This window comes from Ambystoma mexicanum, chromosome 2p (genome assembly GCF_040938575.1).
Source record: "Ambystoma mexicanum isolate Mex_15411 chromosome 2p, UKY_AmexF1_1, whole genome shotgun sequence".
Classification (NCBI taxonomy): domain Eukaryota; kingdom Metazoa; phylum Chordata; class Amphibia; order Caudata; family Ambystomatidae; genus Ambystoma; species Ambystoma mexicanum.
The window spans coordinates 182,451,720-182,463,970 of record NC_090923.1 but is presented as its reverse complement, the minus strand read 5'-3'; the positions used below and the strand labels follow the sequence as shown (position 1 = coordinate 182,463,970).

Below are 12,251 nucleotides of genomic sequence, written 5' to 3'. Positions count from 1 at the left end.
TGCGCCCCTTTTATTGAAAGCATCACATGGTGTGTGCCACGTGTGCACACCACGTGACATTGCACAAGCCAAGGAGGGGCTTAAGTCATAACAGGCAGCACCAACCTTTGTACCTTTTGACACTCAAAGTCCCTCCAAAGTGACTGTAGGTACCAGTGAGAAGGGTCTTGGGGCAGTCATAATTCAAAGCATAAAGACGAGAACTGAAATGATAACCGTTTAGCATCACGACCCCTATATCAAACTGAGGAAACCTAGTGTGCCATGGAGCGAGAGGCAGATAACTTGCACTTCTGGGGAGTTAGGGGGACCGATTAACATTGCATGCTGCTCCTATGGAGGGTCGCCTTTTCATTTCAAAATCATACCACCAGCCTGCAGTACATATTCTCAATTTAGTGGGGATGGAGCAGGGCTCACCAAACCTTGGAGGCCACTAGAATTGGGACACATTGAGGATGAATCAGGAGAAAGTGATCGTGTGTGGATTATTTACCCAGACTCCTCGCTGAGCTACAGGACAGCAGAAGCATCAGAGGATTTAGTGAAAAGCATGACAGTGGATGTGTGCGTGGGCACCCAGGGATGGATGTCTCGACATAAAAGAACAGAGATACAAGACACCGAGCAAGACTGGCCCTCGGGGGGATAGCTCAGGGGCAACGTGCTTGTCTTGGAAGCAAGACGACATAGAGCAACACGGGTTCGATCCCCGGTTCTGCGCTTAGAAACCTGTGGGTATTAAGCGTGTTATAAATAATCACTCATATCATATCATGGTGAAGCATGTAGGAGGCGTCCTGCAATACTTTGGTGGCAGATGAGGGGGGCATAGGACAGGACACTAAAGCATTCCCTCACAGTGCATACGCAACAAGGCTAGAGCCCCTGCTCACGCGGGAAACCAGGAAGCACAGCCTCCGATGGCTTTGTGCGCGGGGATTTCTAGTGGGCATGGATTGAGAGTGATGTAGACCGATATGTGTGGGCGTGTGACTAGTGTACAAACAAGAGACAACGTGGTAGTCACGAGAGCTGCACCACTGCAACCACCAGAACTCCCCAAGGGTCTGTGGCCAACGATTGCTTTTTACATTACAAGTCCTGTCCGCCCTTGGCTCCAGAGACAAGGCTGTGGCCTCATAATAACAATGACTCAGCATTTATATAGCGCTAAGAACCCTCAGGCATCTGAGCGCTGCTTATTATTACCCATGGTGTGTGGTGCTCATTTATCAACCTCGGAAGGATGAGTCAGTAGGCTCTGCACAGATGTCAAGGCGAGCGCTCTACTCGCTGTGCTATCCGACCCGTAAAGATGGATTATTGCAGTCACTGAGTGATCTGAGATTATAGATGTGGGGGTGGATATATAATGATAATACTACTAGTATTGTGGAAACATGTTTGCATTCTAAATGTACTGCAGCAGCCCTACATGCATGTAATGGAGGTGGTGTGTGTTATATTGAAAGGAACCTTGCACTGGGGTGTGTGAAGAACATGTTTTTTGGGCCCGAACCAGAGTTGGGCGCTTGTGTTGGCAAATGACTTGGTGAGAAAAATTCTAAGTGTTCACATCTGGTCACTTTGAGAACTGTTCCACTATTAGAATAATGACCACAGTGACATTTGAACTTGTACGAACTGTATTCTGAGGGAAAACCCATTCCAGCTATATATATATGTAAAGAAATAATCAAAGGACCATAATTTATGTCAAAGGAAATTAGATAATACTCGAGACAGAAAGGTTTTGAATTGACATTTTCCATCCTGAATGTAATGGACAAGTGGAAAGAATGAGTCGTATTTAACAGCATCCAAACAGCTGTCAGCATCAGCCTGGAAACTGGCAATTCAAGAGACTATTGGGAATTACACGATGACAGAGCATACAACCATTTGTGACGCTCCCTACGGACAACTGAGTTATGGGATTCCTGTAACAAATTAAATATATATACTTGTGCCACTCCTCTGTGAATTGGGTGGTTCTGTCTTTCTTCTGCAGCTGAAAAATATACACTAAAATCAACTCTGACTCCAGTGGGTTTATGCAGTGAAACAGTTAATCTATTTCCGACAAGGAACAGCTGCACATGCTTGTACTTTGTTGGTTTTTCTCCAGTGCCCACTGCAGCAAGATAAAACAAATTTGGACAAACACAGGATTTTTTGCAAAGGAGTCACGGGGACGCTCTTGGCTTACATCCTCTGCCAAGCGCCATCTGTCAACGGGCATTGTGGTTGAGAAGACAAGCGCAAAGACTTACGAAAACAGATCCTCTTTCCAGGGTGCCCAGAGTAATGAGAACGGGTGCCACCCTCCTGCTGCCAGCCACCGACTTCTGCACTGCAAACACAAAGAGAAAGGAAGAGAAATGTACAGTCAGCCCAACAAAACAGTGAACGTTTATTAAGCTTTCTGTGGTGACCCATAAAGCATCGGTTTGGCCAGACCTTTGCTATTTGTATCCATTTGTTTCTGTTAGTGTCACCAGCCATCAGTTGGAATGACGAACAGTAAATAAATGACCCCAAGAAAGACCATCACCAGAGGGGGAAAACCAAACTTCAGAAGATAGTAGCAAAACCCTATAGCAGACGTTAGGCCACTTAAGGCCTCATTCAGATGTCGAATAAGCGAAAAGAAACAGGAGAAAGTGGTGTTCCCAGGTCTTGTTCCACATCCACCCATTCCAATGGATGTGGCATGAGGACATTTCAAACCGGTGCAGGAACTTGGCTGGTAGTTCCATTGTAGGATTGAGGGGAGTACTCATGCCAGCATTCAGATCCAAACACACTGGATTACACCGGAATGTTCTGCACTGTCCGGAAATTAGGTGGCATCCAGTGGAATAAATGTGGGAATGGCAGCCGCCATTGCTGATCTGCATGCACTGCGGAAATCACCCTGTGTTCATCACATGCATGAGGTGAAGCGTTGGTGGGTCCCAGGATTACACAACCTTGATTGTAAGCATGCAGTGAGCTACTGATCTGTCTGCAGAGACAGATCGAAATTTGTAGCAAGTGACTTAGCATACAGATCTAGGTTTTTTATCTGCCGTGGCACCACAGACATTTTATTCAGCAGACGACACTCAGAATCAGCCAGATTCTGTGAAACACTGTGTTAATCCAGCAGAAGTACAAAGTGTTATGTACAGAATACTCCATTTTTGTAGGAGGCAAATTAGTGGCGTAATTCCCAGTGTCTTCTTCATTGACTTAGTCATGTCATGAATTCCGACTTCTCCTGGAGAGCCAGATAGATAGGAATCCTACCTTTGTTTGTTTGTTTGTTTTTGTATTAATTTGATAATGCGCACCAAACGCTTAGGTAAATGGGCGCAGCAGTACAAAGAAATTGGAGGCTTAGTTACAACATGTAAATACAATAGTGCTACAGGTAGGTCTTGTAGGAAGGAGCAGTGGGTAAAGAATAAGCATACATGGTCAAGTACATAGGTCAGTACAGCAAAAAGGTTAGGTATCAGATGTCATTCAATCGTAGCCAGTTTAGCATGTTGCGTCTGAATCTGCCGTCTGGTTGTTCGGCACTGAAGGCTACGGGTAGTGCGTTCCAGGATTGTGCAGCTTTAACCGGGAAGCCAGAACCGCCTGATCTAGAGAGTTTAAATCTAGGGATTTCTAGGCAATGGAAGTTGGCTGATCTAGATGGACGGGTTTAAGTTCTCCTAGTCATTCTTTCAGTGAGGTATGGGTGTGCTGTATTACTGAGGCATTTGAAGGTGAGTGATACCGTTTTGAGTAGGATCCTATCACTTATTGTTAGCCAATGATGCTCTCTTCTGATGTTAGAGATGTGCTCTCTGCTAGGTATATTCAGGGCTGCTCTAAAGGCATTATTTTGTAGTATTTGTATTTTGTCCATGATGTATTTGTTGGCGCATAAGTATAGGGCGTTGCAGTAATCCAATTTCGACATTATTAGTGCATTGCTCGGGAGTGATGCAACTGGCTTTAGATAAGAACGGTGTACATGCCCTGATGAGTTTACAGGTATAGGCAGTAGATGATGCCATGGAGTTGACGTGTTCCCTGAGTGTTAGAGTGGAGTCAAGGGGGAAGCCTAACGTTTTTACGTCAGTTATTACTTTGATTGAGTTTCTGTCAATAATAAATGCAGTGTAGCTAGGACTGAATTTATTTTAGGTTAGCATCGGACCCCAGTATCAGGATCTCCATTTATCGTCATTCAGGCAGAGGCCATGATATGAGGAATAAGTTATGTTCTAGACACCAGCGTGATTATGACACATTCCACACATACAGAGGACTCCGTTGAGGCAATGCTAGGGGTAGTGCTCCAATCAATGGAATCATAAGGGGTCTCAATCTACTACATCCGAGGAGGTACCACTCAACTACATCAGAAGAGGCCTACTTAATGGTATCTGAAGAAGTTCTACTCCATGGCATTTGAAGAGGTTTAACTCAGCAGCATCTAAGAGGTTTAACTCAGCGGTATCTAAGAGGTTTAACTCAGCGGTATCTAAGAGGTTTAACTCAGCGGCAGCTAAAGAGGTTCAACACAGCGGCATCTAGAGAGGTTCAACTCAGCGGCATCTAAAGAGGATTTCAACTCAGTGGCATCTAAAGAGGGATTCAACTCAGAAGCATCTAAAGAGGGTTTCTACTCAGCGGCATCTAAAGAGGGTTTCAACACGGCAGCATCTCAAGAGGCTGACTCAACAGTATCTAAAGAGGCTTGTCTCAACGGCATCTCAAGAGTTGCAACTCAACACCATTTTAAGAGGAACAACTCAACAGCATCTAGAGGCTTGACTCCTAACAGCATCTAAGAGGCTGCATCTAGAAGGCTGGACAACCAAGAGCAAAGCTACTTCATGTGCTTGCAAGCAGCTATGGAGAAAAAGTGACAGCAGTACGCTGCCAGACCAACCAAAAGGACTGAGTTGGTAAAAGTCCCAAGAAGGACATTCAAGCGGGGCTGAAGGAGTGTCTTCCTGTTGGCGTGCCAGAGAAGCCACACGCCAAGAACAGACCCGAGGTGGTATCTACATGCAAGAGGATCGCAATCCGAGAACCGAAGGAAGGAGTTGCTGGCCTAGAAGGGAAACCAGGAGAATCCCCTTTTGTCACCAATACCGCCAAGACACAGTAAAGCTTGTCAAAAGCATTGAGAAAGAGAAACCACAGAATCATCCCGACTGAGTACGGAATAGAAGCAAAGAACACTGAATCAGTGACGCAGACCCCTAACACTACAGGTAAAGAGGAGTGGGGGAGATCTGGGGAGCGAGGCGTAGAGAATCATTCAGGAACCATGCATACTTGTCCCAGTGGGTGACAGAAAATATCAGAAGAGTAAAATCACTCCAAAATCCTGATTATTCATCCCAGTGAAGGGCAAAAAGATAAGAAGAGTGAAAATCACTCGGAAACCCTACATTCTCGTCCCAGTGAATTGCCAAGCCATAAGAAGAGTGAAGGTCACTCAGGGACCCTGCATACTCGTCCCAGTAGTTTGCAAGAGTAAACAAGGTTTGGGAGTCATGCAAAAGGGCATCATAGTTGTCCTAGAGAGGACCAAGAGTACAGAATAAGGAAGAGTCAAAACGTCTTTATCTACTTTTCTCAGTGTGAAGAGAAAGAGTATGAAGAGTGCCAAGAACAATTCTCCAAGGGTCAAGGAAGATCCCTTGAAGGAACCGAAAAGGCTATTGCGAGGAATAGCCAGAAACTATTTGAAGATACAGGAGTATTTATTTTGGCTTTTCTTTCTTTTTTTGTCTTAGTGATAGGGCTAGAGTAGTTTAGCTTTTTGGATGGACGACAGACTATATTCTTTGGACTTCACAACTTTGACTAGCACCCTAACTTAGTTACATTAGTTAGGGAAACCCTTATCATAAGGAAAGTTAGGAATTTATTTTATTATTTAAATAAAATGATTGTGAGTATGACACACACTTGTCTGTCTCCTCCTTCTGACCTATCACAAGAGGCTCAACTCAACAGCATTTAAAGAGGCTTAACTCAACGGCATCTAAAGAAGCTCAAATCAACAGCATTTAAAGATGCTCAAATCAACAGCATTTAAAGATGCTCAAATCAACAGCATTTAAAGATGCTCAACTCAACAGTATCTAAAGAGGCTCGACTCAACGGCCTCTAAAAGAGGCTCCACTCAGCTGCATCTAAAGAGGTTGAACTCAACAGCATCTCCACCCATCACTATTGCAGGGAGGTTCCACCTACATCTCTAACGGGATCTCTAATCAAAGAATTGGACAATCGAAGCCTGCAGCTACTTGGAATGTATGAGCCTCCATCCAACATGACCATCACAACTTTTATCGAACTGCACCATAGATTATATTTTAGCTGTATCACAGGAACATTCACCCATTACAGAACTCTTCAATCAAAAGACTCACATGAACCACACAACTGATTCACAAGGTTTCCATACAACTGTATCACAAGTCTGTTAACCATGCTTCATCACATGAGCATTTACCCACCGTATTGTGAAGTATTCTCCCAATTTGATTGCAGAAGTTGCCACAAAACTCAGTATCTGTATCCCAATACACCTGAATGACAAGAGCATCAGGCCTTTTGTATGATGGGAGCTTCCACTTAACTGCTTCACAAGAAGCTTCCCCATCAATTTAATAGAAATCACCTCTAAATGGGTCAAGCGAAATTTAAGACCATTCACTCACCTTATTCATATTAGCTTTGATCCGTTTGCATCACAGGGGACTCAACACATTCATGTTTTAACAGTCTTTGCCCAATGAGATTATAAAACCCTTCACTCATCTAAAACACAGGAACCCGGAGTCAGCTACATCACAGGAGACTTCACTTATCTATATCAGAGAACTGACCACCCAATAAAATTAGAAGATCCCCCTCTTCACTCATCAGATGTACAGAAGCCTCCAACTTTCTGGATCACAAGAGTGTAAACATGATTGTACTACCATCTATATCAAGATCGCACTGTTTCAGGATTTTTCGTAGAACTCGAAAACAAGACATCGCCCATATGTCTTACATGAGCCTTGATCAAAGTAGAACTCAGGAGCCGTAAACCATTTGGCTCAGGAAGGTGGTAACATTCTGCCCTCATCTGCACTGACAGGGAGATAAGTACTACTGTTTGGATGGAATCTTCATCCAACTACATGAAAGAAACCACCATAACATCCATACATTTGCATGGTGCGCATCACTCACTACGATCTATCATGGGGTTCCGGGCAACTGCATCAGAGATGCATTCATACAGCTGCTTCGAAGGAATTTCTGTCCAATAGTTCTTGGAGGACCAATTGAAAACAATCGTTGAGCCTCCATAGACCTTCCTCAAGGAATCTCTCACCCAACAAACCATATCATCCAGTTACAAAGTACTGACTACAGGAGAAAACATATTCCAAGAGCATCTGTTAAATTCTGCCTTCACAAATAAGGATTGTATCGCAACTAAAATTAAAAGTACTGTAGATTACTGTATCAATCACTCTGTAGGCTATACCTATGTAAGTGATCAATGGCAAAAACAAGGAAGTACCTTCTCAAAGTTGAGGTTGATATGTTTGTAGTAAGTGATGTCTGATGTTGAGCCCTTAGTTTCACACAATCAGGCAAGTCACCTTGGTTGATGGAGAGGTTGTGACAATGAGAACCAAGTGTCATTGCCTTCACTTTTAAATGTGGTCTACCCCAGATACAGATGTTTCAGGTTACGATGTTGCAGTATAACAACTCCCCTCATTTGCCCAAAACCACACATACCTTTTTGGTTCTCCTCTTCTGTAGCGATGGAAGTTGTCATGCAGGGACGTAAGTGAGCAGACTTCATAGGTGCAGCCTCCCTGTTGATGTCGGTGCCCTCGTAACTCACTTTCAGCAATGGAATACTGAAGCCCTTTGCTTTCTCATTCCCTCCTTTGGGGGTAACTACCCGTTTAGTTTTGGTGGAACTCATTCTCCTTATTGTGGAGGGGCCATAAAGTGCAGTGATATCCTTCTGTCGACTTTGATGATTTTGGTTAAGGCACTGTGCATTACTGAGGTGTTTCGATTTCTCTGCGGCCTTGATCTGCTTGGAGCTGCTCGCCCTTGATTGGCTGTGCAAGATACACTTGTCTAAGATTAGGTTATGGTGTTCAAGCATGGGTTTCCAGACTTCTAGTTTAACCAAAGATGCAGCAGCTTCAGCAACTAAAAGAAGAAATTGTGCCCAGTTAGTGAAATGTTTTAAGTCAGGAACAAGTTTCTTGAACCACTGCCACCCAATTGCCTTAAAGCAATACACTGATTAGGCATGTCCATTTATCAAGCAATTGTTTCCAAGAATACAATCAATATGTTTGCCTTCACACTTGCCCTATTGAAACAGATCAATCATGGTCAAAGGGCGTGCATTTTGCTTGGTGTTGGCGTGGTCAATTGTAAAGTGTTTATCTATACCATGCATTTAATTTGAAGGTATTGATGGATAACTAGGATCCTCAACTTTCTATGTGTCTTCTGTTTCCACACAGACTAGATACAGTATTCAGCTATACCCTTGATAGTTCCCATACATTAACAGTACGTTTTATATATATCCATTAAAAATACATGATATATATGTAGCTCATTTTGTCCTAATATAGGCAATTTGAAATCCCTTAAATACTATCCTTAATTGTGTTGGCTAAATATTACATGATAACTTAGTGTTGAATTATCTAAGGTTTCCGCACAATTGCATTAGTGGATTACACAGCATGCAAAACTCTGAAAGAAACATCCTATTTTTACTAGGCGAATCATGGAATTGCATTTTCCGGACGATACTAGCTTCAACACTGACCTCATAAAAAGCTAATTTTAACCCTAAACCACCGGCCCTAACCGTACAGCATAACAATATGGCCAAATGTTAAGACAATTTTATTTTTATACAAATAGCCAATTTTATACAATACAATACAATTACTGTAATGGAGAAACACAAGAGGGAAATATACATACTGCTGGTTTGTTTCCTTCTTTTCAATGGTGCCATGTTCTTCACGCAAGGTGCCTCTCTGAAGACCTTGAACAACGAGCAACTTCCCTATGAAAAATAAAGTTTATATTTTTTTCATGTGTTGTTTCTTAACATATTTATATTTTCCATAAATGTACAGCTCCTGCCTGGATGCAAACAAATGTACAGAGGATGGTCACTGCATCCAAGGCAACATTAAAAGAGGGTGGCTTCCAGGTGCTGATGTGAGCCAGGCTACCAACTGCGCCCAGACAAATGCAGTTGCAAGGGATTCAACAGTGTATGCCAGCTTCAAAGACCTAGCGAGCGGTAAGGGGCTACAAGCAGTGCTTTAAACGGTTATGTACTTACAGGTCTTGAGTACCTACACTTTTATTGGCGGAGTACCAGCACTTCTCAACAGTAAGCAGGTACACTGGGATAGTGAGTACCTGCACTTATGTGTTTCCATTTGAAGCACTGAGTACAAGTAGGTATGTACAACTCAGAGGCATTGCGCGGATGGAACACTGGAGGTCATGGGGATACGCAAGCAGTACTAGCTTTGGTACTCTACGCAGCGCTGAGAGTGGTGTACTGGAGGAAACTGTGGGAAAAGTGTACTTTTGGAGAGAATATCATTTTCTTTTTTATTGTTGCAAGGTTAAAAAATAACCTTTATAACAAAAACACATCAATTGAACACAATATCTGATAATGAATACAAAGAAGATTAAAAAAGAATACATATATTACAAATTTTTATCACAACTAATTCAGTGCAATAGTATTCTCAAAATCCATCATAAAATAGTCTATTAAAACAATCAAACAAGTCTCACCACATGGGTAAAACCTAGTCATAAAACATATTTGTAAATCTAAAGTAAGATGAATTAAACGTTCAAATTCAATAAAATAACATCATAATTCCATAAGATTCATCTTTTTGTGGGAACTTTTAAGAACTTCAAAAACCAACAACAGACACCACAATTGAAGTAGTACATCATGCAAGACAATCGGTCCAGAAAACTTCACCATCACCCAAATTATAAAGGTTTGCCAACTTCTTAAAGATGTGGAACAATTGACCAATACATGTTTCAGTATTTCAAGATTGCCCGATTTACCACAAAATCTACAGTTTGCTGATTCAGATGAGACAATTCCACATCTAACTAAGATTTGTGTGGAATAAATTCCATCTGAATCTCAGGAAAGGCCAACAAATGTGTCTGTTTGGATAAATGGATATAAGTATAGAGCCAGAACCCCAGCCTTCGTATGCCCCATACTAAGTTGCCTTAAAGAGTCGTAACCATGACACCCTTCAATGGTGGAGATCCAGTCAAATTTATGTAAGGTTTGACTTTCTCAGGGTTATCCACAAGATCACATTCAGACATCTCAATATGATTGAGTAGGTCGATGCAGAACTTGAAATTACTTCTGAAAAGTGCCCCCATTCAATTTAAGAATAACATTCAAGTCTGGGGATATTAAAGGGCATAACGGTAGCTGCTCTGGGCTGAAGGAGATGGTTCACCAAAGCTTAAGGTTTATTGTATGGTGATGTGTGCAAGGGGGCATTGAGTTTTGGTGATTGAACACACGTGATCATGGGGCATATTGAAGGACACTGGGGTAGGGGTACTGGGGTGCATATGGCACACTGTGGCCATTTGGGAGTGGGTCATTAGCAGGACACGGGGTGCATAGAGAGCTTGAGTGCATGGAGAGCTGAAGGCAAAGGAGTTACCCTGCAGCAATGTATTAAATATCTCATAATGAAGGTACCAGTCTCTGACTAAGAGGGTTTGTTAGCTCTGGACCCTGATGGTCAACTGATGAGAAGCTAAACCTTTCACATGTTTGAGTATTCATACTTCTAAGAGGCTTATTGACTTCTTTTTCCACTTGAGTGTACTAGCGAATGACCCACTATCCAGAGGCGGATCCCACACAAGTCACATGGAGCTTTAGTACTATCATTAATTCACACAATTGCTTTATTTACCAACTTCTGGCTAGGGTCAAAGGGTCATTTCAAAATGTAGAAATACCCCATACACTGCATCGGTAGAGGCACCCATAATCAAAGCCTGATGACCGCTCACCTTACAGACTGCTTTTTTCTACTTGAGTGTGATGGAAATATACATGAATTTGCATGGATTTATCCAAGATTGCAGCCAACTTGAAAAACGAGTGTTACAGGCATGTAGCTAACTTTTCTGCAGCATCGATCTGTCAAAAAGTGACATGTTTGTGTTAGCCTGGTGCTTTTGCCCTGCTGTGTTGGCACAGAGTTTTGATACCCAGGCCAGTGAGGGACCACTACTGAATACAAATCCTCATCCCCACACAGTCCAGCTGCAATTGGAGGAGCATGTTCGACAGCCTGCTCTCAAAGATCGCTCTTTACCACAGGAGACCGGCTACTACCCGAGTTCTAATTTCTTTCAATTTCTCGCACCATATGAAGGGTGCGGGGAGTTTAACAGCCCAACAATAACCACAATGCCCTCATTTCAACCCCTATCTTACACTTACCTAAAGCCCTGTCTACCACCTCATACACAAGTTATGCATGTAAAACATGCAATGGGCCTCATTACGACCCTGGCGGAAGATCATGGTGCTATTAGCACCATGGTCCATGCCGGTAAGTTACCGACTCTGCCATGGAGAAAGGGGGAATTACCACCCCATTACAAGGTTGGCGGGCGGTAATTCCCCCTTCCTCCATAGCCCTTCCCCATTCCCATTTTTGCCCCATATGGCTCAATGGGAATGGGGAAGGCGCTAAGTACGGGGCCGCAAATTGCGGCACCGTAATTAGCACCAAGGTCCCTTTGCGGGTCCCTACTTTAACGGCTGGTCTACACCAGCCGTTAAGGTCCGGTCCCGCAAAGGGACCTCGTAATTAGGCGCTAATAGGTTAACGGCGCTGCCGCCTTTTACGGCGCTGTTAACCCATTAGCACTTGTCTTTTCCTGCTAACCTCCTAACCACTCCTACACTCGACCCTTTTCTCCCTTTCAGATGCACGGAGTGCCTGGAGACAGTGTGAATGTCAGAGGTGTGCGGTGCATATCTCACTAACATATCAGCACACCTTTTTGTGTGCATATTGGCCTCATACGCATATTAATTCCAAAAGGGCAGTAGAATCCAACTGTGACACCTACACCTGCTTAAGAGATTCAGCACAACT

At 43.1% G+C, this 12,251-nt stretch overlaps 1 protein-coding gene across 2 annotated transcripts in view; it reads right to left on the bottom strand.

The window, feature by feature from the left end:
• LOC138566330 (cyclic nucleotide-binding domain-containing protein 2-like) overlaps nt 1-12,251 on the bottom strand; it is a 479,732-nt gene that overhangs the window by 112,631 nt on the left and 354,850 nt on the right. For both annotated transcript variants that reach the window (XM_069643465.1, XM_069643466.1), the window contains 3 exons: nt 9,034-9,118; nt 7,807-8,235; nt 2,277-2,356 (listed from right to left, as the gene is read on the bottom strand). In XM_069643465.1, the coding sequence (XP_069499566.1) occupies nt 2,277-2,356; nt 7,807-8,235; nt 9,034-9,118 (594 nt within the window). The remainder of the gene's footprint in view (nt 1-2,276; nt 2,357-7,806; nt 8,236-9,033; nt 9,119-12,251) is intronic.